Genomic DNA, 27,453 nt, shown 5'->3' on the forward strand with positions numbered 1-27,453 from the left:
TGGCACCAAGGCCCCTCCTCCACGCTCCATCCCGGCTGAGGGTCTCATTCATGCTTCAAGACAGCAGTTCACTACAAGCTTCCTGGCCCTCGGATCAACTGTTTTGATCCGATCTGGCCTTGTGACAAAGGAAGACTTTCTTGCACACACACATATTTAAAAGAACATCATCCTCAGACAGACTCTCGCTCCGTGGAGCCGAGCAGGTGATCCGTTGCGCTCGAGCTGACGTTGGAGATATGCGCCTGGACAATGCTGGTGATCAGTGGAGGGATTTATTTACCACCGTCGTTTAAACCTTAAGAGAAAGTCTGTGTGGATTTTTTTTTATGATTATTAAGGCTCCTGCTGCAGCATTAAACGCCTTCATTTATTTCTCAAAGCACTGCGAACGCTCAGTTGTTTTTTTTCCCTCTGCGGCGCTCTGGCATGAGCGCAGCGCGTTGAAGTGGACCTTCTGTTGTTTGCCAAAGTGCTTTAACTGTCCAGCTCCGTTTCTTCTTTTTTTCTTCCTCAAGTTAAAAAAAAAAGTGCACCAGACGAACAGGACAGGGCTTAAATGTTCGGGATCCAGGAGCACCTCATACGAGAAGTGAGCGGATTAAAAGAAAGAAGTCTCGCAGAGGAGATGGATCCAGTCCGGTCGTGGGTGCGTAATGTCGGGGTTGTGGATGCGAACGTCGCGGCGCAAAGGTACAGTAACGAAGCCAGCTGATGTGCTGACTTGACTTTCTCCCGCAGCTTTTCATCGGCTGCGCTCAGGCTTGTAAGCAGCTTGACAGAATTTATTTTAACGATCAGGATGATGACATCAATATAGTTTATAAAGCGTGAATGTTTAACAGCAGAACAGGCGTCCTTTGAGACAAGAGCTGCAAACTACTTGTTGCAAAAAAAAAAAAAAAAAAAAAGAAATGACACGAGTCCCCCATAAAACTCATTGCCCCCAAACTCATAAAACTTCTTTAATTATGATGAGGGAGCAACATTTGACATTATTTTTTATGATGTTTACGGTAATAAAACAGGGTTGTGCACAAAAGAGGAGCCTGTCACCCAAAAGTAAAACTACTGATTGTATTTGTTAGACTTTTACATAAAGTCAGAAACAAGAAGCAGCTGATTGTAGAATTTTTGCCACATGGTTGACTTAGATTTATAGTTTAGACCAACTAAGATAATTCCTCAAACCTGTGTGTGCGTAAAGTTAAATATTTTTGCTTCAGCTGATAAGAACACTTTAATCCTAACAGACACTTTGCATTTAGGATTTTTTATAAACAGAAATAATGTCTCTCTCTAGTGTTCAGTCTCTACTATCAGACTGTTCGCCACAATCTCCTAAATTTTCAATTAACCTCCTTACATTTTTTTTTTAATTTCTTCACCACACACACACTTCATGGTCCAAACTGACGTTAAGAAACAGTAGAAACAGACTTATTAAAACGCAAACAAAAAAATGGAGGCAACAAGTTAAATTATACAATCCATATAATAATAGACACAACATAAAATACCAGTTAGTCATCAATAGCAATTATTAGTTAAACAGATATTTCATGGAGCGTTGAAATTTAATTTAAAACACCCTTTTATTTTTTTAAAAATCATTATAGGAAAAAAAAACCCTCAGGCTCTTTCTTTTTCTCTCTTTTTTATTTGTTCACACAAGAAACGTTTACAGCTGATAAGACAATATCTGCACCGTAGAATCCTAAAGTTTGATTGAGAAGATATAAAACAGGCCATTTTACAGCCGAAGTTAAACTGACAAAAAAAAAAACCAAACCCTGCGCAGGCTCTGTGCTGTTCAGACCTGCAGACTGCTTCATCTTTTCTGCTAATTTGAGATAAAAATCCCACATGACTGAATCTTTTATGCGTTTTAATTAACCAATCAGCAGTCTTTTGTGTTTTTAAATACAATATGCTCCACCATGAGTTCCAGGAAAAGTCCTGGTTCTGTTGTTGTTAAAACAGACTTTTAACAAGTTTGTTTTTTTTAAAAAAACAAAAAATGTTTTTTCCTATTTGGGTTCATTTTTGAATATTTTTGTTTTAGTTCTAACTTGGTTCTTTTTGACAGTTAAACAGAAGGTAAATGATCTCACAGTTTTGTTACTGTGTGGATAAACTGAAGGCCTTCAAGATTCATTTTTATTTTATTTATTTTGCAACAGATGAGAAATCAAGAAAAGTCCATTTAAAAATTAAACAGCTGCCTCCTTTAAAGCAAACACATATTTCAAATGCATATTTAATGTTAGCTTCATAATCTACTGTGAGTACAGAAGGGAAGTGTCTGGTCTGGAGTTTGTTTTATTTATATTTCTTTGGGACATATTTCCAACCACCAGTGGCTTATGTTCATTGTTAGATGGTAATTTAATTTTTAAAGAAGTCATTGCATTCAGTGGGATAAACTGGTCCACTGCACACAGACATGGTTGTTATAATGATGTTCAGTGTGAGCTGACTGTCTCCTCTTGTTGTGTCTTCAGTGGAGTAGCTCTGTCTAGAGCTCATTTTGAGAAGCAGCCGCCCTCAAACCTCCGCAAGTCCAACTTCTTCCACTTTGTCCTGGCGCTCTACGACAGACATGGCCAACCTGTGGAGGTGGAGAGGACTGCCTTTGTGGACTTTGTTGAGCACGAAAAGGTGTGTGGTGTCTGTCTTTGTGAGTGTTTGAAGATGTCATGAGTTCATCGTACAGGTTTAATCTTTGCAGCTGCTTCAAGGAAACTTTGAACACTTTAAACTCTAAATCAATATTGTCTCAAAAACACGACCAACAGCATCAGAACGTATCAGTAACGTACAGCATTTCAGCTGTAACCAGGTGCTCAACTTAATCTTCCCCATCCCCAGTAAAGCCAAGCATATCGAACAGCTGACGGCTACATGTTTACACAAGCTTTACCCTCAATGAGCTGATGATGTGGGATTGAAAAAGAATATCTAATGACTAATTAGCAGCTTGCCTCATTAGGAGGACATCACTACTTTTTAAAATGCAAATTATGCTTGCTCCTGTTAAGTTATACAGTGAACTAATCATCAAAGTCTCTTTTCCTTCGTGCCCCTCTCACATCCTCGAAAAATACTGCTGTGGGGGGAAGCTGGATTCCTCAGGTTGGACAAGACCAAAATAAGGAAGGGTGCAGTGTGGAGACAGAGTTAGAAAGAGACCGCCTGGAGTGAGCCTCGTGCCTCGGCGTTGATGGATGCTTTCGCCTTGTGGTGAGGGGAGCGAGAATCTCCTTAAGTGGCAACAGCTTTACCCCAAGAGAAAGACAAGGGGACACTGTCCTGTCAGCTGAAGTTCAGACTACACTTTTAGCACTGGTAGGGAGTGAGCAAGGTTGCCGTGCTAATGCCAGGCGTGAAAGCTGTCAGTGTGCTTCCCCTTTGTGCCACACAGGCCAGTGCAGACTAATATGATGGCAGTGGAGAAGTTCATTTTCTGCATGGTTACCCTGGCATCTGTTTTTGCTTTGTAATTATGCAGAAGGTAGCGGCGGTGGCACGGTGAAATAAATGCTCCTCTGTGTATATTTGCAAAACTTATGGAGCCAGGCACCCATCCATCTCCTCGGGTGTCTCAGTCTCACTTCTCGCACCAAGTTTTGAGCCTGTTACCTTCCAACTTTATCCACATGCATCTTAATTTCCCCGCTTCTTCTTCTTCCCTTCCTCGTAGCTGTCTCCCTTTTCTCCACTTTCTCGACTCCCCCACCGACCTCCCTGTTCTCTCTCTCCTCTCCTCTCTTGCGCTCATCTCTGTGATGCCAGCCTCCTGGGTTATTGGACCAGAGAGCATTCCTTTGAGACCACTTAGAAAGACCAGTAGAGGTAGAGGAGGAGAAAGAAAGAGGGGGAACAAGAGACAGAGAGGGGGAACGAAGGAAGAAGTGCGAGGCTAGTGGAGAGCCTGGGGGAAGGAGGGATAGCGGAAAGGAAGTTTTTCTGTCAAGGTCGACTGCTGCTCAGTCTCACACACAGTACTTTCCGCTCGCTGGAACACACTTTGCACACACACACACGTGCACATATAACCATTCCTGCTACCTCGTTGCAGAAAGGACCGCTGCATTTGATATCAGCTTTTTAAGAGTTTGTATCAGAGATGATGGTTCAACCCTCCACAAAGAACATCCAAGTCAAGGTTAAGCGTTCAGCTTATGAGCACAACTCGGGGTCCCACATGAGCTTTGAGCCGACAACTCTCTGATCTCCACGCCGCTCCATGGGAAGGGCGAGCAGTAGGATTAGGAGAGACTCACTGTGCTTAACGCTGTGTTCTGTAGTTCTCTCGGTGTGTTTAACTGCATGCTCTGCCTCTGTGTCTGTCCTCTCTTTTCCAAGGAGCAGACGGGAGAAAAGACGAACAACGGCACACACTACAAGCTGCAGCTCCTCTACAGCAACGGTGAGCAGCTTGTGGGTTGGTTCTTTGCCCTCATTTAGGCGCCATGCGAAGCCCTGCATATCACAGGAGCTGCAAAAGTCACTCAACTTTCCACTTAACTAACCTTCCTCCCTCCCTGCCTCTCCTCTCCTCTCTTAAATTACCCTCAGCTCGTTGTCTAATCACTGGGTTTGTACAGTTTAACGTTGGGTTTTTTGCGAGCAGCCACTTCTGGGTACACTGGGGTACATGTTGCCATCCCCTTCCCAACCCCTCCTCTTCCTCCCAGCTCCTCCAACCCCCCATGGTGCTTCCACATCAGATCAGGGGATACACAGAGAAATTTGGTTCCCATGAGCCACTGCTGCCCCTATACTCTGCCATCGCACTGGCACCCATGGGAGAGAAGATAAAAGACATGTTCCAGAGCAACCCCCTCACACACACACACACACACACACACACACACATACGTACATACAAGCACACCAAAAGCACTTCCTCTACATCCCCTCCTCTCATCCCCTTCCCCCAAGCGATATCAAAGGCATCTCAATCGAGACTTTGATGAGAGGAACACATTTTAAAAGCGATACTCTCCAAAGTCTCTATAAGAAAAAAAAAAAAACGGGTAATGCGCTCTTCTCTCAAGAAGCAATTCATTACATGTTGTTTCCTTCTCTTATGTGATTTACAGAGGAGGGTTTAAAGCATCCAGAGGTTCAGGTGTTTACTTGATCACAGAAAAGTGAGGAAAAATGTTGAAAAAAGACCTTTTCTCTTTCAATTAAAATCCTTCCACGAACTGATCAGTTCCTGTTCTGGTGCAGAACATAACCTCCTGTCAGTACACTAAACTTGGGACTGTTTAACAAGTTAACACTGAAACGACCACAAAAACAACAGCTTGACAAATCGTGAGAATCTCGTTTTAAACTGTGGCCTCAGAGCAGAACATGACTAATAATCATCAAACATCAAATAACTCCCAATCCCCACAGAAACCATCAGAGAGAAAATGTGAAGCGCATGCCAATCTTGTTCCTCCATGTTGGCTGGACAGAGTTCAGTGTGTTGTCTGAGAGCGCGTCCAGAGTTTGAGAAAAAGGATGATTTATATCGCAAATTGTTCCATTTTATTTTGAGAATCTACTGTGCAATGTAAGTTTTTATAGACTGAAAAGAAGCAGGTTAGAGAGTTTAAGAACTCTATTTGACAGCCTGGTTATACAGTAATGTGAGCTAAGTGAGTCTTGTTTTAATGTTGTTTGGTGATAAAGGGTGTTAGCTGCTTAATAAAACGTTACATTTAACTGAAGAACTGAGGACAAGCGACAGCAGTTTGATTGGAAAAGTTGTTCCACTTCATTAAAATCTCTCTTACCTTAAATAAGTTTCTAAAGCTATTGAAAACCTCCAATTTCCTTCCACAGGGGTTCGTACCGAGCAAGATCTTTATGCACGACTCATCGACTCCGTCACTAAACAGGTCGGTAAACTTTCCTTAAGTCTTCTTGTCGGGGATTCCACTTTCAGCTGTATAAACAGGAGTTTATTTATCCTGCACGAAACTGAATCTGTCCCGTTGCTCCTTATTTTCTCCTCTTAGCCCATATCGTATGAGGGACAAAACAAGAATCCAGAAATGTGCAGAGTTCTGCTCACACACGAGGTTATGTGCAGGTGAGCGCTAACACACACACACACACACACACACACACACACACACACATGAACACACACTCAGTGAAACCTTCACCCACAGGGACAAAATCCAAATATCCATTACTCTCCTTCACTCTGTTTTGTCTCAGACAGCTTGAAATGTGGTTTTGGGATGGCGCTTGGGGCACTACTTTTTTGAGAATTAGTCTGTTATTGAACTGTAAGTCGTGCCTGTCTGTCATCATCCTTGTTACAGTGGTAACCCCCTGCCGCTGTCTGCTGTAACGCAGCATGTCCCTGGGCCAGCTCTGATTTCTTCTTGGAGTTCCTTTCTCTCTGGCCTGGGGTTTCACAGCCAAACCTCAACTGACAGCCCCAGACAGTTTCAGGGAACAAGCCGCCTTTCGCTCATCGAAATACAACTCCGGCACTTATGTTTGGCCGGGACACCATGTATGAACTTTGTCAAGATGCGATGACAAGTGTAAAAGAAGTGCAGCCAGTGTCGGAGAGCTGTTTCAAAACACAGCAAGTTAAGGAAGTCTAGTCATAGTTTTGGGACCAATTACTTTTTTTTTTGGTGAATAAAGAAAGTAGGTGATCAGAGAGCTGAGGATGGAGAAGAACATGAAGAGAGTGATGTGGAAGTGGGGCAGTGACCTGGGATTGGAGGGCAGCAGAGGGAAGGATAGGGGGCTGGGACACGGGGAGAGGGGCTAAGACGGAGTGGGTTTTGCCATTGTGTAGCCAGCAGATGCCCGAATGTGACTCACAGCTGGCTAATAACAGAGCCGAAGAGGCAGAGGGCAAGCGTCACAGCTGGGGAGTGAGGCCGTCTGACAGGGGGGCGGAGGGGGGCAGGGCAGGGCCAAGCTGGGACACGAGAGGGGTGAGGCGAGGTGTAGGGGTGGCAGATGGTTAGGGGTGGGGGCACTTTTGTTATGCAGTGAAGGGGACTTTGGGGAAGGGGTGGGGGGTGGCCAGCAGGCTCCTCGGACAGGACTGCTGACGAATGGTAGGATGTTGTGGGACGGTGTGTGTGTGTGTGTGTGTGTGTGTGCGCGGTGAGGCTGCGTGGGGGTTGAGTTTGATTTCAAAATCAATGTGACAGATTGCCTGGCTGGCTTTTCACTTTTGAATGGTCTCTCACTGTTTGTAGGGTGTGTTGTTGTACCTTTTCTTCCTCTTTTATTCTTTTGTCCATTCTTCCCCTCCCCTTTCATGCCTCCTTTGTGTGTTCCTGGATCTTGGCCGACTGCGAGGCAGAGTAGCCCGGGCCTGTGGATGTGGACGGGCCAGACAAACGACGGCTCCTCCTGTTTAATTTGTTTTTTTTTTTTTTCTTCTCTCTCCCCCCTTTTCTTTCCCCAACACTGACTTTTCCTCTTTTCTGTTTCTTTTACCGCCCACTCAGCCGCTGTTGTGAGAAGAAAAGTTGTGGCAATCGAAACGAGACGCCCTCTGATCCAGTCATCATTGACAGGTAATGAGATCAAACCACGTCCCACACGGCGTCCATCACCTCAAACAAGCACCTCTTCCGTACATAATGTTCAGGCTGACCCTTCTTCGCGTCTGCGCACCCACGTGTTCACACTCGGCGACACAGCGAGATGATGGTTTTGATGTGAAGGTTCTTGAGGTGGGATCTCACCAATCAGGTGTTGCATTTACAGCTGCTAAAAGTAGTAACCACAGAATCAAAAGGAGTTACATATAGAGCAGAACCTCCTACTTCAGTGCACGTATGGCCTCGATGTATTTCTGTTGTGTTGCATATATGTTCACATATAATATTTATTTGTGCAGTCACATATAAATATTTAAAAGACGGTGAAAAGTGTTCATGAGAGCCAGTTTATTCACCGTGCTGGTTAACACTGCACCAATCCAAGCAGGCTGAACTGTACAGCACAGTGTCCATGTCTGTCTCCCATGTGTTTCTCTCTCCTCAGCTTTCTGTTTATCTGTTGATCCATCTTCAGCCTGCTGGGATCTGTTTCAATTTGGTCACTCGTTTCAACATTGCACCTGAAGCCTGACAAAAGCATAGATTTCCTTTTTATCAGAAGCATGTGGAGCATTCATACCGGCAGACAGGCTCACATATGTAGTAAATGTTCACCCTGACAGCCAGTTATCGGGCTTAAAGGCAGATGACCACCCCTGTAATCAGCGTGTGTGAGAGCCTTCACGTCCGGGGGAGTTTGGAGGTCTCGCACTGTCTGCCTGGCATTAACCAGTGTGATGAATGCTCATAAGTGGACCGTATGTGAAATACTTTCTCTGTGATCTCATGGATGCAACCTTCATCACCTCTTTCCCTCCCTCGCTCCCTCCTCTCTCTCCCTCGTCTTCCTTCTCTCCTTCGCTACACAATTGTCTGTCTAGAAAACACTCACTTCATATACGTCAAGGACCCTTTTCTTTCCCCTCCTCAGTTCAAGCTGGCTGGCTGTTGACAGTGTGTCTCAAAGGATCTCAGCTGAAGATAGTTTTCATATAACGGAAAAATCGGGCTGTTGTCTTTTGAATTTTCCCAGAATACCTTAGAGCAGCTGCTTTTCCCATTTACTGTAGCACATTACTCCCACATTAACCCCCTCCTCAGCCGTTTTACGCATCCTCCTAACATGGCTAAAGTTCTTGGAAATTTGTTTGCGAGTCGCTTGGTGTGCTGGTGGGGGAAAAAACAATCTATACATGTTTGTGACTCTTTGTGTGTGTATACGTGTGTGTGTGTGTGTGCAGACTGCTGTGCAGCTCTGAGGATTGATTTAAATGGAATCATTGACCTACTGTACTCTCTAATCACACTGGGCATATCCCGTCCTGATGGGGGCTTCTCCCTCTTGACTGGCCTGCAAAATCCTCTCCTCAGGGAGCCGCCTATTAGCAGCCAGTTAATTTCTGATAAGCCAATGGAATTCTGCGTGGCCCCGTGCCCTTTTATCCCACTTCTTGGGTACTTTTCGTTGTGTGCGCACTGAAAAAAAAAAGAGAGAGAAAGTGAAGAGATTGGCAGAGCAAGCTGTGTGTGCTTGTTCACAGCATGCATACATTGTTTGTGTGCTTACAAACGGATGTATATCTTTATGCCTGTGTGGGGATCCTGGCACGTTTGCTTATGTATGTATATGGATGTATGTGCGATTGTCTATGTGTCTCTGTGACCCCTATACTGACCTTTTTCCCTAGACACTGTTTGGTTCTTAAATTATTCATGTGTGTGTGTGTGTGCATGTGCGTGCTTGTGTGTGTGTGTGTGCGCGCGCATGTGTGTGTGCATGTGAGTGTGTGTGTGGAGGAGACGGTCTGTTTCTGTGGCTCCAGTAATCAGCCTCCTGCTCCCAGCCCCAACACCTGTTCTCCAATTAACATGCAGCGTGCTGGGGCCCACTCTCTCCTATCGCCCAGCCACTACCCTTTTTCTTTTCTCTTTATTCTCCCACTCTCAGCCCCGTGCTGCCTTCCTCCCAGCTTGTATCTGTACTCCTGCACACCTCCCCTCTCGCTCTCTCCGTCGGCTCTCCCATGCTCCTACTGTGCACTTACCATTTTCACTCCCCATTGCCTAATTCCCCTGCTTCTCTTCTTTTTCCTTCACGTTGCCATCTCCTTCACCACCACCACCAACACCACCGCCCCCCCTCCTTCCCTTTAGCCTGTCTAATTTTGCCATAATTAGGCGGTGTCATTAGGACACCTACCCAAGCACAAGGGAGTTTGCAATTCCCCAAACGGCCCAAACCCCCTCTTTTCTAATCTCCTTTCCATATTGTTTCAGTTTTCTCTCCCCCTTCTCCTGCTGCTGCTGCTGCTGCACCCCCTCCATCTCCCCTTCTCCCTAATCCTGATTTGAGTGAAAGGAGAGAGAGGAGATCACAGCTGATCCATAGGGAGGGGTTAAGGGACAGAGGGTGGAGGGACCGAGGGATGAAGAGGGCAAGGGCAGCACGCTGACAAAGAGATGACTCAAGTTGCTTATGGGAGAGAATTATCTAATGCCCCGCCGCCTGCTGTGTCTAATAGTTTTACAATTGTCTAATCATAACGTTGGTGAAGTGCTGTACTCACAGGCCTAATGTGGCTTCCCTGTTTGCAGAATGTCACTTATCTTTGACTGATGGACTGACTTGTCCACTGATTGGTTAGATGATTGATCAATAGAAAGATAGACAGATCGATGTCTCCGGGCTCATCACTATAAATGTGCCTCTTCTAACTCAAGCAGTCGATGTCTTTACTACTTCTCTTTTTTTTGATGAGTGCATTTAAGTGAATCCTCTGTTTCAAGCATAAAATGTGTGCTGAAGGGGTTAGTGGTTGGTGATAATAATCCAAAAATACACTGTCTCCAGCTGCATCCAGATGAGAATTTACTATTTTACTCTCACGTTTGGGTTTTATTTCCTAAAAACATAACAACCAGGCCCATGTACAGCCTGATACCAAAGTTTTAACGCCAGTCTTCACTGCTTACACTCTGTGAAACTCATCTACTCTGACAAGTTCTTGATATAAACCCGGGCAGCTCTGTTAACGGTGGCATTATTGCCATACTGACCCCTGACCTCGGAGAAACTATATTGGTTTTGAGCCAAAGCTGGCCTCAGTATTTATGAGCAAACCATGGGGTTTACAATGGAGACAAGCAGATGTCAGTATTAGTATTAGACTGTGTGGTTTGGATGGGAGGGGTCAGCGCTTAGTGTGAGTGCGTGCTTTTATATTTGGCTAAGAAGCTGAGATCAATAGTTGGTCATATAGAGTGTGTGGAGGGATCCATCGTCAGGCAAGAGCCCTGTGAGGGCAGAGGGGTGATCAATGGCAAGCACTATCTCACTAATTGATCGTGTTTCCAAGAGGGCTCTTTTTTTTTTTTTTTTTTTAACAAGCCGGTGCTCAGAGAAAAGAAGAATAATCAATAAGAATTTTCCAATGTTGTCGATATGGCTCTTCCCTCCCCCAGAATCAAAATGAGCTCACAAAGACTCCAACAAACTCGTGCATATCGTTTTGAATGCAGAAAAACACCTCCGTCTTGAACAACCGAGCCTCAGTGCTTTTGTGACTTCTTTACATTTACATTTTTGCTCTCTGAGTTTATGATATTACTATTTGAACAATGATTAGTTGTCCTGAGAGATGACTTCAGATGCTTGGCTCCAAGAAGAATCCATTACTCTTAATCTTCGGTTGTGGGTTGTATTGATCCGTTTGTAGCCTTGGTTCTAGTTATGTGAATGTACCGCAGGTTCGTTTTCAACTAGCGAGAACGTCGTTTTGTTGTTTTTCCTTGCTAATCAATGTGCAGAAGATTACCTTAGTTTTAGCACAACTATAAAATTCCCCATTTTAACGTATATTATCGCGGTTATTAGTTGTTAATTCCTAAAATACAACTTTAAGCACAGACATATGCACACAGGGTCTCAGTTCTGCAGTGCAGGTAAACTGTGTATTATTTGTCTGGTTCTTTATGGATGAACACTGTCTGGAGAGTTTGACAATAAACTGTTCAGATACCATTTGTTGCTGCATGTGAATATCTGCTCTCTGCTACTATGATGCATCAGAGCGGCAGTCTGACCATCTGTTTTCATATTAGTCTTTCCACCTGCTCGCACCTGCCTTTCAGAAACTAATCTTAAAAAGTAACACGATGATGCAGGCCACTTCCCTCTCTGATTCCTGCAGGGCATCGCCGTCTACCTGTTCTCACAACAGGCAGTGGAGTTTCCCTTTGTCCTGTTAATGGTGGGGAACGCCGGCCTCCTCATTCTTCGGCTTCACCCAAAAAGAAAATAAAAAAGCTGCAAGTCTTTGGGAAAAGAACCTCAAACTATCAGCCAAAGAATAAATGCAGTAACATTTTTTGGACCGTGTCAAGGGTCGAATTCCTCCCCTTTCCCAGATGCATACTCAAGTTCTGCAGCCAAGTCACCCTGTTAGGTCGTCATATATGCACTTGAGAGTTTTATGTGTGAGACAACAATGTCATTCTAGGAGACTGTTTCTCATACTCCCAGTATAAGTTTCTCCTTTACTGTAGCTGTAAAGTGAAACTCATAACTCTCTCTGTGGATACTGGTATGCTGTACTGTACTTGTACCGCTGTTACCTTTTCTGTCACATTATTTTAAGATGACCTTTCTAAAGGTTAGTCAAGAGCTGAAAATCGTCCGGTGCAGTGGGAGGGTGATTTCTGAATTACAGAAGAAGCAGCTCAGTTTCACATTTTTAATATGATCTCTCACATCTTTTCTTTTGTTTTGCAAAGAAAAAATACAAATCCAGTCAAATTGCTTAACCAGTCTAACTAGGTGTGATCAAGACTGCATCCATTTGTGCAGCGATACACTGCTCCCAGTGCTCCTGCTGCAATTGGGAAGCCTCCCTAGATGTCCCATTCTACTTCGTAGCCCAATTTGAGTCAGGTACAGTTTTTGCTTTTTATAGGCGCAGTCTTGGAACTCACTGTATTTCATCTTGAAACAAATTATGAGTTAGGATCCTAAGTTATTGGCTGCAAAATGGTCTCATGACTGATGAGGATGATTTTCCTCCTCCGCTGTCCAACTTTCAGAGGGCGTGGAAGAGATGAGTGCAGCTGCAGAGGATGTTGGTAAAGTTTTTACAAAGTGTACAAACTGAGACGGACCCACCTTCCACTAATGTAATGGCTGCTAGAAGCCGGTTAAGTTTTTAGACGAGTGAAGGTAAGAAAAGTTGGAGGAAAGGCTCAATATCAGGCGCTTTCATTTGACTGACTATCTTTATTTACTCAGGCCAAGCTGGCGAGGCATTTATGCTTTTATGTGTAAGCTAACATAATTAATGAACTGTTCCTATTTAAGAACGTAATGGATGAAGTTAAAACCATTACTCTGTGTGTGCAGCCAGTTTGTTTGGTATTGTAAGTTTCTAAGTGCAGTTTTAGTGTGTGAATTAGAACAGGATGAACTATGTTGCTATGGTTACCTAGGCTTCTGGTATACCCTGCTCAATACGTTTGAGGTATCCAATCAGAAAATCAGAGTTTTACATTGCTATTTTAGGTTGTGCGAGCAACGTCCGCTTTACAGCTGCCGTTTGAATTCACCGCAGAGCGTCCTCAGGTTGCAGGGTAGCTGGTCTGCACTCACCATCAGTCGCTGATGCAGATATTAATATGTATGCATAAATTACCTGTCTGTCACGCATGCATACATGTGCAGAGACAAAATCAGACACTCTGCCTCCCTCAGTCCACTGTCACAGGTCTCTCCCTGGTGGGCTAGCACTGTCCGGTCCCTCCAGACCCCCTGTCAGCGAGCCCCTCAGGCAGGGGACCAGGCAGCGTGGCGACAGGGCCCTGAGGCTCTAGTGCACACCGCCTCACACAGCCGAGCGGCACACAGGCTGGACCACTGAGCAGCTGGCACAGGACCATGGGGATGGCTCCTCCCTTGGGGCAATGCAAGCAGGAGAATGACACGAAGACAGACAGGGAGAGACGATGCAATGTCTGGAATATCAAATTCACTGACAGGTACTGCTTCAAACAGCGAGAGCCTCACTCGGAGTCAGACTGGTGAAAATGAGTTCAGGGACCTTTGGTAAGGCTCGAGCTTTCTCCGATGCGGTCTCATGTGAACCGGGAAGAGCCCGGACTCCAATGTGCACAGGAAGTGTATAATGAGTGGTAGGTTATGGGCCGAGTTTGTGTTTGGTCACCTTTGCTCCGCTTCGGCCAGCGTCGCCTGTTGTGGCTTGAACCCCACCATGAGGAGTAGGGCCGGTTTGTTTTCTTACAGAGCCTACAGAGGGGGCAGTAGGAAACAGAGAGCAGTGGAGAAATGTTTTGACAGGAAATGGGAATGAACTACCAATGGGCTAATGTGGAGGAACAGCAGGGGGGGGGACTTTTAGAGTGGGTGGGATGCAGAGAGGATGGAAGGGGGGGAATTAGAAGTTTTGAGTTGCTGCTCAATGGCACTTTGAAAGGCCTCGCGCTCCCACAGTTGATGGGGGCCAGCCCTCCCATTTGTCTGACCACTAATAGGGTTCACCTTTGGTTGAGCAGTGAAGAGATTAAGTAGGGGCACTCAGAGGATCAGAAGGGGGCAGATTAGTGTGATTTAGAGGTACTTCAGATCAGGAGCAAGTGTGGGTATGTGTGTGTGTGTGACTTTGGATTTAGTTGTCTGTGGGTTTACTTTTCTCGTGAAATTCCCGCATTTATGCCATTTATTTTGTAAAAGGATCTTGTATCAGTGCAATCAGGATCTTGTATGTGTGTGTGTGTGTGTGGGTGTGGGTGTGGAGTCAGAGGCCAGTTAGCAGTGGTATTTAGGAACAAGGCCTGTTTTCTTTGGCTGGATGCTGCTGCTGGGGGGTGGAGCTATGCGGTTGTGTGTGTGTGTGTGTGTGTGTGTGCCTGGGTTTGGTCAAACTCCACAGTTAAGATCTTAAATTTCACTAATGACTTAACAATGCCCCCTGGTGCTGAGCCGGCCCCACAAGCCACCTTGTTTTTTTGTTTGTCTGTTTATCTGGGATCTAGACGGACCGGTATGTTTTTCTCAGGAGTTAGATTTCTCTAGAATTCCCCACTTTTTTTTTTAACTTTGTGAAAACATTTCTAAACACTAATATTTACACATCTGCTGCATTTGTTAAATAAAATTTGATGAAGTATCCCTGTTGGCTGGAGCTTAAGGCAACAGCTTCTCTTCCTATGGGTCACGGAAAAAGCAGGCGGGCAGGGATGTTGTGAAGAAACATTTTTAGTACGAATGATCTACTCTTTTAAAAACTTTTATGGATGCTTTTACTATCCCCGGCCAACGGAGAAATAAATATTACGGACTGCAGATAGACTTCTATATAAAGTGAAGCAGAAATCATTGCTGACTCCGTTGTGTTTATGCAACAGATGCCGTGTTTTCCTTACCGTGGGGAAAAATACGGGGAAAACTATCTCGCAATTCTACTGTCACTGTAATCTTTTGGATGTGTGTTTGTGTGTAATAGTCCTGATGAATCTGTCAGGACTGAGGGCAGGGGGTGATGTGACTGCTGACAGCCTCCCAGCAGGCCTGCTGAGAGCCCCAACCGGCTGTGTGCCCTCCCTCCAGCCCCCCCACAACCACCCGGCTCCCCTTCTCCTCTCACAGTCCTCGGCTCCCACACATTTGCTGTGTATTAGCCACGGACAGTAAATTACAGCACCCTGGACCTCTGAGTGATTCCATTCCCATCTCTTCACACGTTCCTCCTCTCTCTTTCCCTTCAGCACCATTATCCAGCTCACCTTCTCCGCGTCTGTCTATCTCCCTCGTTCTCTCCCGTTTTGATCTGTTTTCCTCCCTCTGTCTGTCATATTCGTCCTGGCTCTTCGACTCCCTCAACCCTGTCAGATTTCTCTCCCCTGTCTGTCTTTCTCTCACTTCTGTTATACTTCTCATCCTCCATTCTTCTATTGTGTCACGCTACACAGCGTTCCCTCCCTTACACATCCCCTCAGCTCCCCCTTTACTTTCTTACAAGCAGGTCCCTGTTGTCTAGGCTTCACAGGTTTCTCAGCAGCTTCTCTCTCTCTCTCTCTCTCCCGTCCTGCTTCCTATTCCTCTCTCTCGCCCTCTCCCTCTTTGCCTCCCCCCCTCCTTCTCTCTCTTTCTGGAAACAGATGTTGTTTGTCAGATCTTATCATTACTGGCTAATTAAGAAGACATCTCTTCTCCTTCTGTTGTTGCTTCTCTTTCCTCTCCTCTCCCTCTCGGTGGCATCCATCCCAGATTCATTGTTCTTCTTAGTGAAAGGTTTGGGTCGAGCTTTGATGCATGCGTGTTATTGGTAAATCTGATTAGTGGCTGATTGATTGAAAGGGTATTGAAAAGGTAAGATTAGCTTTGGTGTATTGCAGATGACCTTCTGGTATCTATTCAGCTGTGGAGGGTGCTCCGTGTCTCCATCTGACAGTTATGAGAGTATATTTTGAATCCTCGTCCCTCAGGACACACCAAGCATGCTGGGAGAGGTCAGACCACTGATGGGACTTCTATTCCCTGTCCTGGTTGTGAATTCATGTTCTCTAGACTCTGAATATCTATCCATATCCGTCTATTTGGCAGGCTGACCGCGGTCCCATGTGGCCAAGCTCTGTATGCAATCTATATTTTGGTTAAGCTTGGGAGACTGAAACATTAATTCATTTTAAATTGTTGAAATGCACATTTAGCAGCTGGTGAGAGGTTATGCAGTAAAACACTTTTTGCACCCAGGAGGAACCTCGTCGAAACGCTGGAGTGCCTCTCGTGTACTCTTCCCGACGTTCCACTTTCCCTCTCTCAGCCCTCCTTTCCTCTCAGCTCCGCCGTGCCACAGCCACTTCTGCAGTGGCAAACCTGAAGGTTTTACAAGACTACCAAGCTCTATAAATCAGCACTGGTGGTTAAAATGTTTGGCTTTGTCACAGTTCTCAAGTTTAGAGGCGGGGTGGGTCTGGGCTGAGGTTGCAGGGGTGAAACCAGCCTGGGAGGCAACGGAGAAGAGGCCAAAAGGGACACAGCCAATCAACAAATTTATAAAGAGCCCAGCTTCGCCATGTTCTCACTGTCTGCTCGAAGCTATACCTGGAGACAGTTTACTCCCTCGTTCTCTCAGCACTGACCAACAAGACAGGCAATTTGATATTTTTCATAATATAGTGTGTTTACTCTCGCTGAGTTTACTAATTAGTGCAATGTAAGCACGCTTTTCTTCATTTTTTGTTGAGCTAAAGAAGCCGACTGTACGTTTGTCTACAAACAAGCAACTAGACAAGACTTCTGCATCAATAAAACACAGTTTAAAATAGACAGAAAGGATCCGTTTAATAAGTAATTGTCAGTGACAGGATAAGAATGGGCAAAGAAGACAAACTAGAGAATCTGATCTGGTGGTTGGTCGTACCTTTTTTAGTACTTTAGTGTGGAGTATATTCACATTGTTGTATTTTAAGTGACTAAGAGACCTCCTCCATAATTGAATTTCACTTGGCTGGTTTGAGGTGCTCTCAGGCGCTGCTGCTGGATAAATACGGATGTCAAGTGAGATCACAATAGGACAGTGAGCGAGTAGTTATTAGATAAAGGTTTCAACTGTAAAAATCCAGATAAATGACATGCCTCAAGCTGTAGCTGATGACTACATGTGTTTAAATCATATTAGAAAAGGAAAGCGAGGACTTCTAAGTATTGAGTTTGTCTATGTGAGAGCGGCGAGTGAAGCTGATGCCACAGATATCTCTGTATGTTTTAGAAAGAGGAGGGGAGTCGGACCGGGGGAACTGGTGTGAAAGGTCCTGTAGTGGTATGCGACAGAGGGGGTATCAGTTCGTGGAGGGTTTTCTGTGCCCCATTAGCAGTGTCAGAGGTCATGTGCCCCGGGTGTTAACCCTGGTGACCAGTCTAGCTTCCAGTCTGCCAGGGGACCCTGGTCCAGGGGTATTTATTACTTACCCCCACCCTCCCAGCACACACACACACACACACACCTACCCTGCTCCATCCCCCCAAACACAGCTCTCTTCATGGAGGAAAACAAAGCTCCCCCAGCCATTCCTCAGCCAGGGTACATGTACTAATTGGATGCATATCCATACAGTGATGCATGACGACCCATCTGTAGATTTGTGCTTCGGTGTGAAGCATTCTTGGGTCAACACCAGTTTATCCAAATCTTCGCCCGCTGCCATAAGCTTGTGCCTGCTACTGGCGTGTTTTATTAGAAATCAACTGGCGCTTACATGCGTGTGACTTTTTGTTTTTGTGGCATCATTTTTTGCGACTGTGTATAATTCCGCATGATGGATCGTTCACACATGGTTGCTTGCAAGTCAGTGTTTTGCCTTTGTGTATTTTTCTGTGAACTCGGGCATGCGCGTGTGTGTGTAGGTCGTGCAGTTTGCGTGCGACATGTGCATGCATACGTGCGTGTATCTCGGCCTGCTGTATGAGTTAGTGCTCTCAGTGTGTGAGTGTGGCAGAGGAAGGCCCTCAGCATGTCAGTATGTTTTAATGCTTCACATCTGGTTTCCTAATTTTCCTCCACCCCCCTCCTCCTCCTCCTCCTCCTCCCCCCTGCCCTCCCTTCAGCTCCCCTCCACTACGATGTCAGGACACTGTTTTGTTTTTTCAGGGTGGCGGTGGTGGGGGGGGGTGATGGAGGGGATGTCTGATGAGTGATGGCCCTGCATACAGGACGTCAACATTCTCTTCCTCTGCCTCGTCTCTTCTTCATCTTTTTCTTTTGTGCAGTCTCTTTCTATTTCCTACATCTATTAGGCATAATACAGAGGATCAGGAGTTACATATATTTACAAGTTCTTTTTTTTTCTTCTTTATTTTATTTTTTACCTCCGTCTGAGCAGCAGGACATTTGCTGAACAAAAATGACGACAATCTCCTCCCCCTCATTCTTTCCCCAAAGTTTTCTCCTCCCATAATTTTTGTATTAGGCCATAAATTTGTCATGTTTGGTGCGCTAACCTAAAATTGGACAACCAAAGCCAACTTCAGAAAAAGAGAGGAATGAGAGAGGAGTTTTCTAACTAACTTGAACTCTGCATTTAAACCTTTTTGCATGACATGCTTCAAGAGCCGGTGCTACCAATAAACCTTCATTTACAATGACCACAGAGGGTGATGTGTTTTATGACTATGTGAAAAGGCAGTTTATGTCAACAGTGATTAGTGCTGATGAATGCCTATGAACATTTTTGTTAAGTCCTGTGCTGCTTAGGTGCTCGCTGCATGATTAAGGCCATATGTAAAGCAGAGTCAGTAACACTTATGCATAACAGATGCCCCACAGGACTGAAAAATGTAAAACGGAGCATCCAACTAAGAAAATTTCTGAAAACTTTTTTTTATTTGTTTTTAGTGTCATTACTTGTGTGTTTGGTCACTGAATGAGGTTTTTGTCGCTGTACTGGGATATGGCCGCCTCATGCTGCAAGGCCTGTGTTTATTCTTGGGAACTGACGCAGATGCAGACAAAAGGGATTGGAGGCCTTGACAGAGATGCAGAAGTGAAGACAGAAAAGAAAAAAAAACACACACTCCCCGCGGTTCCACAGCGTAAAACGATCCCAAGGTTTAAGACTTGAGTCTATGTTTTGTTTGTGTTTCCTGTTTTAAGTGCGTCTGTGGAGGGAAGATGTTGCAGAAGTTAAAACTCGGTTTCCATTGCTGACCGCAGCACACGGTGAAATTCAATTTCTTTTAAAATTTGTCACCATTATAGAACAAAAAAATCACTACAATAATAGGTTTTATTTACAAAATGATTATTATTAATGAGAGTTTAAAAGTTGATTTATACTTCCCATCACTTATATTTTACAAACAGAGTGTTTTAACAAAATAGAATCACCATTTTGCACATGCGTTAAGGAGTAGAATCATTTGTAAACGTATAACAAGGCACATATTAACTATAAACATGCTGGAGTTCTTTGAAAATACCCCTTTTTTCTGCAATTTCCCCATGACATGAAGATCACCTCCTATTCTTTGCATGTTCTCCTCATCTCTTCCCTGTGGACGGGGAGGTGTGTGGGTGTATTACATTACCAAAACAAAAACAAACAACAGCAATATTAAACTTTTGCAACCACAATAGAGGAGGGGATAAAAAACAGAGGGTCCTCGACTTCTTATTAATTATGCAAGATTAGTCTAATTATAATTCAGCAAATGAATGTGTGGCAGAAGGTGCGAGGCGACGGGGCTGGGAGATTTGCATGTTAAGTGGGCAGGGGGAAGCGGCTAATGCATGCTAATATATGCGTCAATGTCTCGCTTTAATTTCAGCATTTGCAGCTGTGTGCGTCCGAACTGAGGGGGGTGAAAAGTTGACTCAATGGGTTTTTGGGAGGGGGGCAAAGGTGGGTGTGTCAGTGTATTAGAGTGTGCATGCATGCATGCATGTGAATGTGTGCTTCTATGTGTGTGTGTGTGTGTGTGTGCGTGAGGCATCTGGTGTCATACAAACAAGGAATGATGAGAAGAAGTCAACAAACAAGGTCAAGAACCCTCAGAAAGTGCACAAAGCCTGAGATAGATGCAGGCAGTCCCCGAATGAGGGTTGTGATTTTGCAATCTGCGGCATCACCACAGCAGAAATGTGTCGTGTCAGTCAGTCAAATGAGTGACGGCTTCGGGTTTGACTGTGCAGCGAGGAAACTAGTGTTGCCAAACCACAGCCAGAGCACGGACGTGGTTATTAAGTCAAAAATGGAGTTCCTGTGCTGTTATGAATTATGTTTTCATACTGTATATGGCGGCTATAGCCTTAAAAATGAGCCATGATGTAAGAATTATTGCCAAGGATATAATGTATATGCTGTATGACCCTCAAAGGAGGCAGTAAAATGAAACAGAACACTTTTGATTGTGGTCCACTTTCAGTCAAGAAGCAAACTTTATATCTTTCCTTGTTCAATGCACTGTATACGTGGTGATTTTAAATCCTGTTAATCTTCCGTCAAAGTGTCCAAGCAGTTGTAAGAATATTTGACAAAGTGGGACATCAGAGAGGAAACGAATGGAGGAACGACGTGGGAGAGGTGCAGATGTGCCCTTTTACATGTTCCCACCCCAGACTGAAGTCTAGCAAAGCTCTGAGGTTGGAGGTCCGAGCTCTCCTTGATAAATTGTAATCAGCCGCTGCCAACAACAATATTGATTGTCCTCCGACGAAATAGCTCAAATCAAGAAATATTGGACACGCTGGTTGGAACCGAGGACTAGTTGCAAGCCAGGTCCTGTTCACCAGGGAGGAAGCTGGAGCGAGTGATGGAAGAATGGCGAGTAAAAATCTGACAGAATGAGCGAGAGATTAGTATTCGACAGGAGGATTCAGGGCTATGGGGCCAATATGAAGTTCCTTTCCAAACAACCGCTCTCCATTAAGATGACTTATGTTTGTAGAGAGCACACTGTGGGTGGGATTGGAGCTGCCCTTGTAGTCCTAAAAAACACTGCCTCCTTGTGCAGCATTTTCCTCTGTGCTGTTATTCTGTGTTTAATTGGAACATTAACAGGACAGTGATGTGTTCACCGTGAAGGGAAGTGGACATCTACTTTGAGGGCTACATGTTTGCTAATTATCACAACCCCGCATCATTTCCCAGCTCGTTTTTATTTTGTTTTTAACACGCATCTTCTGCTTAATTTCTCATCACCGTGAGATTTGAAAGGATCTCATCTGCACCTGTCCTCTTTACATACTTTCCTGCATCTCACCTTGCCAAGTCTCCCTCCTCCCTCCTCGCTGTATTTCAGTGATGGAATGTGTTCTTGTTGTTGCCGTCTCTTTCCCATCGCTGTCTTTGCCTCTCAGCATGGGGACTTTGGGATTGCGGCAGAGCTGCGTTGCCATGGCAGCAGGCCGTGTTGCCGAACTGTGCTCACCTGGGATTTGGAGTCTCTCTCCGTAGTCTCCCTCTCTCCTATTTATTCCACCTTTCTCTCAGGTTTTTCTTTGGTGCAGCAGAGGCTATCAGCACCTCTCTCTCCCTCTCTGTGTCTTCACAGCATATCACACTCTAAAGTAAACTCACATACGTAATGAGACACATATACTTGAAAACAAAATTCATGTCCATACCAGCGCCTGTGCCTCTATCACTACCTTCCTCTTTCCACCTCCTCATTTCACTTTCTCTGTAGTTGTCTAGTTGTCTCTACTTCGTTTCCCTCTCCATTCCCATGTGGGGGTTCAAATACGGCATTGCGGGATACCACAGTCCCCAGAGTCCGCTGGCATACATCACTGTCTCTAGTTTACTTTGAAACAGAGTAGCGCTTTTCACTGGACTGTGCTTCAGAATCTCATTACTTGATTTAAAGTGTAATAACATTGACTTTAATATTAAACTAAACAGCTGGGATTGATGTCAGAATTGTAATCAGATGTACACACACACACACACAAAGCCTGTCTGACAAATAATTAATGTCTCCTTTGACTGCCAATGCGTTATTGCAACCCGACTACAGGGCAGCAAAAAAAAAAAAAAAATCATGTACATGATTCTTTCATGTGATTTTCTTAGTTGCTGATGTACAAACACGTGTCCTTTTATTTACCTTTGCAGGTTTTTCTTGAAGTTTTTCCTGAAATGCAACCAGAATTGTCTGAAGACAGCAGGAAACCCGAGGGATATGAGGAGATTTCAGGTACAAATAAATGGGGGGAAAAAAGCATGTGTGTGAGTGTGAGCTTGTGTGAGAACAGAGAGAGGGACGGTGATAATATGGGACTGGAAAAAAAAAAAAAAGTCCCCTTCATGCCCCTTAATCTGGATGACAGTATTCAATTTCTTATCCAGTCTGCTTCCTCGCCGAATTCACACCACAAACTCTCTAAACTCTGGAGAAGTTTTCCAATGGAAGGCCGAGAGGAGGGAGTTAAAGGTGAAAGTTAAAAATCAATAAGGAGTCAGGGAGACGGAAAGACAAACGAAAGAAGTTAGATATGTGGGAGACTTGGTCGTGGGGGTGCTGGGGTGCAGGAAATAGGTTGAGGTGTTTCAGGAAGTTGTCAAGAATTGAGTGATTGGCTCCAGATGGAAGAGGTCATGCTCCGTGACCCAGGAAGTGGTCACAGGGGACGCTCCCGCCTCACTTCCTCCGCCGTCTTTCAGCACCAGCGGCCTCTGTCTGGCATTCTCCTTCTCCCGGCAAACCTTGGGTCCCTTCTCCTTCTTTCGTGCTCCCCCTGTCTTCCACCATGTTTGCTTTAACTCCTGTGATGTGACACATGCTGAGAAGTTATGAGCACGCAGGCGCTCCAACACTCTCATCTCTGGGTTAAAAGGTGTTCAGAGCTGGACAGGAGTCTGCTGCTTGATCGATAATTTACAGTTATTTTCCTTTAGCTTTCCCTCCCTTTCCGCCACCTATAGAACATATGCTTTTTCTCCTTTTTTTTTCTTCTTCTTATGTTCTCTCACCTGCAAAGTTACTACCATGTGTTTATATCGAAGGGAGGTTTTATCTTTGCTGCCTGATTTTCTTTATCTATCTGATAAAAATATCTGCGGCTAAGCATTTAATTTAAAACGTCCTCTTTCCCACTGACCCCGTCCCTTTGACTATCCAAACACGCTCATAAACACGGGCACGTACAAACTCATTATCACTTTTAGAAATAGCATCACATCAACCCTCATAAATATCCAAAGAGAAAAGCCTACATGTGTCCTCTCATTAATTATACGTGCGTCATCCATGTGAGGCAGATGTGAGAAGGGACACACACATGCTGTGGCCAGAAAATCCAATTAAGGCCACTATATATCATCCTCTGCTTTAACGGCCGGCTAAAATGGGAGATTTGGTCCATATGTTTGGTGTCATTGAAGGATCAGGAGGAGACAACGATGGGCCTGCTGCATGCTGTATGAATCAAAAAGTTAGGCAAGAGGCAGCGGAGAGGCCATATGGAGACCTGATGGAGGAGTGGAGGGGTGCGCGAGCTGTGTCATCCCCAGAATGCAGACGTATTATGGCGATCCCAGGGATGTCACATTACCTATTGAGAAATATTGCTATCACCTGTATCCCGAAACAAATTGTTGCTCAGGGATTTTAGTGCTGTAACCGGAGATTGTGACTCGCAGCGTGCTGTCCAAGCGGTGCACATACACTCATGTATCTTCCTCTTGGCCCTTCTTCCCTCTTTCAGGTGGTCTTGTCCAGCACCGTGAGCGTAGACGGCCACGTCCTGGCCGTGTCCGACAACATGTTTGTCCACAACAACTCAAAGCACGGTCGGAGAGCTCGCAGGCTGGAGCCGGGCGAGTCTGTCGAGAATTCCATGGAATATGGTAAATAAAAAAAAAGAAATAAAAAATGACACTACAATGTCACACCTCATTTACCTTTAAAATAAAAAAGCATTTCATGTGTACTCACTCACTCAGAGACACAAGACGTTGTCGAGCAAACTGTAACAGCAGGTTCTTGAGTTGCCTAATGTCCATTCATAATCACCATGATAGATCAAACAGAACCAGTGATGCTACTGAGGTCATTAACTGAGCTAATTATTGCATTAATTAAATACTTGTCATTGAGTATTATATCATAAAATGTCACTAGCATCTCTGGATGATCTTATCTTAAATCAACATACTTAAGCATGAAGAACAAAATCAAGCACAAGTTAAGGTCAGGTTCCAGTTCTAGGTCCTGAAATCACATTGATCTCTAAACCAAGAAACAGACATCACGTTTGCTTGTGCGGTCGTGGAACAGAACCAGGAACATTTAGCCAGGTTCTGTGCTTGACTCCATTTCAGACCAATGACATGGACCATTTTCCAGCATGTTGGTGCTTTTTACATTTTACTTGTAATACACCTGGATTTTTACTTAGGAAGTAAATGCAGGGATGTTACTTGTAATCGAGCGTTTCTACACCGTTCTGTAGCTACTTTTACCCAAGTTAAAGATCTGATTGTTTTTTTCCACCACTGGTCCAGTGTCTTTGAGATTTTAATTTTTTTTGTACACGACAGCAATACATTAAGGTCAGATGATTTCTTGACCTACATTTGGAATGGGCCTCTTTCTTTCCAATAATGTACTCTTCGTTTTTGTCAGAATTATTCATGGAGAAAAGTCACGTCACAAATTAAATTAGGCTACCGTAGCTATGAAACTATGCAGATTTTATTTTTACTTAACTTTAGCTTCCCTTGCATTTTGTTTTATATACCCCCAAAGAAACATCATCTTTACGTTCCTCTTCAGATATTTACTGCAAGCATCTTTTTAAACTATCATCTCTTTTAACTATTTCACTTCCTGCATCGAAACCTTTGGAGTAAGTCATGCTTTTTTCTCCCGTGTAGCTACCCCATGTATTAAAGCCATCAGTCCCAGCGAGGGCTGGACCACCGGTGGGGCCATGGTCATAGTCATTGGGGAGAACTTCTTTGACGGGCTGCAGGTGGTGTTTGGAAGTATGCTGGTGTGGAGTGAGGTAAGAGTTGTCTTCAGAACATCTCACTAATGAGGCCATGGACTAAAACAGATTCTGAAATAAAATAAAAAGCACATGGCTTGTATTTGGATGATGTATGGGCGTCTACGGAAATTAATCTTTCCTTCGTGTTGTGTTAGCCTAAATATTTACAAGGCACGGGGTGGGAGTCATTTCTTGCTGTTTTGTGACACAGTTTCTGTGCTTCATCCTCAGCTGATCACACCACACGCCATCCGTGTTCAGACGCCTCCTCGACACATCCCCGGGGTCGTGGAGGTCACACTGTCTTATAAATCTAAGCAGTTCTGTAAGGGAGCACCTGGACGCTTCATCTACACAGGTATTTACACACATGACTGTGCTCTTTTTGTCTGTGTTATCCACATACCGAGAAATTTTAAACATTCGGTTGTGATGAATGGTGGCTCACTATCTGTTTCTTTTTCTTCAGCCCTTAATGAGCCAACTATAGACTACGGTTTTCAGCGTCTGCAGAAAGTAATTCCTCGACATCCTGGTGATCCAGAGAAACTAGCCAAGGTTAGCCAAGGCTCCTAAATAAATTATGCTTGCATGCTCATGATTATTTTTCAAGAAGCTATGTACATATTACATGTATGTTATTAGGATGTTAATGTCATAAATTCTGCTCTTTGCAGGAGATCCTCCTGAAAAGAGCTGCAGATCTTGTGGAGGCCTTGTATGGAAATCCACATAGTAATCAGGTAAACAGAGCTTTGTGTGATACAATGTCCCAAATACCTAAAATAATAGATACTATATAAACTGAATATGAACATATTTTAACGATTACAGCGGCTACTTTGTATGTTTTGCCCATAAACTATTATTAGTGAACACTATACATTACTGCTGACCATTTTCCAGAGCATTGGTTGAAAGATTGATTTCCTTCTTTCAAAAGGTCATCGGTTTTCCAGTCATTACTCAACTATATGGAATAATAATACAATTCTGAGAAAGGAACATTTTGAAAAGATTTGCAATGACTCTTTCAAGGAATTTTAAAATGTTTGACTTGGCTACCAAAAAGTGCAGAGCACAGAAGCTACGTTGTCAGAGCTGAGCCCATAAGATAAAACAATATGCAACTGCCACACTGCACTTTTAGTTTGTGGCAGGTGATTTTGTGTTCGCAGATTAAATGAGAACACTCGAATGCACCAGCATGAGTCCAAAACTTGTCAGCGGTACCGTTAGTCTATGTAACTTGTAGTTAATGTGCTAATTGGGTGTAGCTTACACATTCTCAGCTTTAGACACTAATTAGTGCATCGCTGTTTACTGGCAGGCCACAGATATATGAATTAACAGCATGTTGGCAGCCGAACAAAACCGTTTTATCTTCCTGTGACTGTGAGACTGACCCGTTGTTGGCCGTTTTGTTTGATCTCCTGTAGGACATGCTGCTGAAACGTGCAGCCGACATTGCTGAGGCGCTCTACAGTGTTCCTCGTCCTCACAGTCAGCTCCAAGCACTGCCCAGCTCGCCCGCCCACGGCAGCGTCATGGGCCTGGGCTCCTACCCCTCTCAGTTGGGCGTTAGCATCGGAGAGCCGGGACAGAGCAGCCAGGGTGAGCAGAATGACCTATAAGCTACTCTCCTCTCCTGTTTTTACCACTAATGAAGCTCAAGTCTGACCCAACATTTTCATTTTTTCCTCCAGGTTACATCCGCAACTCCAGCAGTTTGTCTCCAAGGGGCTACCCGTCAGCCTCCACTCCCCAGCAGTCCAGCTACGGGAGCAGCGCGGGGATGACCGGAGGCTATGGGACAGTTCCCATGACTAGTCTAGGAGTCCCTGGATCTCCTGGTTTCAGCAGTGCCTCCCCCACAGGCTCCCCATACAGTAAGACCTCCCCTGCTCTCTAAATGTCACCGTGTCTTGTTGATAAAGTTCACTATGCTGATTCTGCTGTGATTTTCAGACTCAAGGTTGACTGTTGCTCTCCGTTCCACAGTAATGCCCTCCAGCCCCACTATACCAGGAAGCTCCAGCTCCTCATCGTCTCTCTTGCCTTTCTCCTCCTTCCCGTCTGCTGCTAAACAGAAGAGTGCTTTTGCTCCCGTCCTCAGGCCCCAGGGCTCCCCCTCCCCTGCCTGCCCCGCCTCAGGGGGGAACAGCTTCAGAGGTAGTCACCCAACTCACTATCTGACCCCCCTGTCTGAACTTACGAATGCAGTCTAACCCCTCATACTAACTAACTCGAAAGCTTTGACTGAACAAGACAGAGAACAGTTGCTGGATGTACAATAATGCAAGACCTGATTGATTAGAATCATAGATTTTGTATATTTTTTTCTCTCCAGCGATGACGGGCCTGGTTGT

The 27,453-nt window shown here is 44.7% G+C and overlaps 1 protein-coding gene across 2 annotated transcripts; it reads left to right on the forward strand.

Annotated features, from left to right (window-relative positions):
* The first annotated feature begins 190 nt into the window (after positions 1-190).
* Positions 191-27,453, forward strand: ebf2 (EBF transcription factor 2). 2 transcript variants are annotated; one of them, XM_008305049.1, is made up of 15 exons: positions 191-693; positions 2,505-2,661; positions 4,369-4,432; positions 5,845-5,900; positions 6,021-6,094; positions 7,491-7,559; positions 22,206-22,287; positions 23,798-23,939; positions 24,969-25,099; positions 25,316-25,442; positions 25,554-25,642; positions 25,762-25,827; positions 26,524-26,698; positions 26,791-26,973; positions 27,086-27,453. In XM_008305049.1, the coding sequence occupies exons 1-15, from the start codon at positions 560-562 to the stop codon at positions 27,310-27,312; spliced, it is 1,776 nt and encodes a 591-aa protein (XP_008303271.1). In that variant the 5' UTR covers positions 191-559; the 3' UTR covers positions 27,313-27,453. The 2 variants fall into 2 exon arrangements, with proteins under 2 accessions (XP_008303271.1, XP_008303272.1); XM_008305050.1 differs by having other exon boundaries at positions 4,375-4,432.

Source organism: Stegastes partitus, unplaced genomic scaffold, assembly GCF_000690725.1.
Source record: "Stegastes partitus isolate 25-593 unplaced genomic scaffold, Stegastes_partitus-1.0.2 Scaffold2391, whole genome shotgun sequence".
Classification (NCBI taxonomy): Eukaryota; Metazoa; Chordata; class Actinopteri; family Pomacentridae; genus Stegastes; species Stegastes partitus.

Bases quoted from the DNA above. Each gene is read 5' to 3' on its own strand.
- ebf2 (XM_008305049.1), top strand. From the start codon at position 560: ATGTTCGGGATCCAGGAGCACCTCATACGAGAAGTGAGCGGATTAAAA. The intron at 694-2,504 runs GTACAGTAACGA...TTGTGTCTTCAG, and splicing joins GCGAACGTCGCGGCGCAAAG to TGGAGTAGCTCTGTCTAGAG. The intron at 26,699-26,790 runs GTGAGCAGAATG...TTTTTCCTCCAG, and splicing joins GCCGGGACAGAGCAGCCAGG to GTTACATCCGCAACTCCAGC.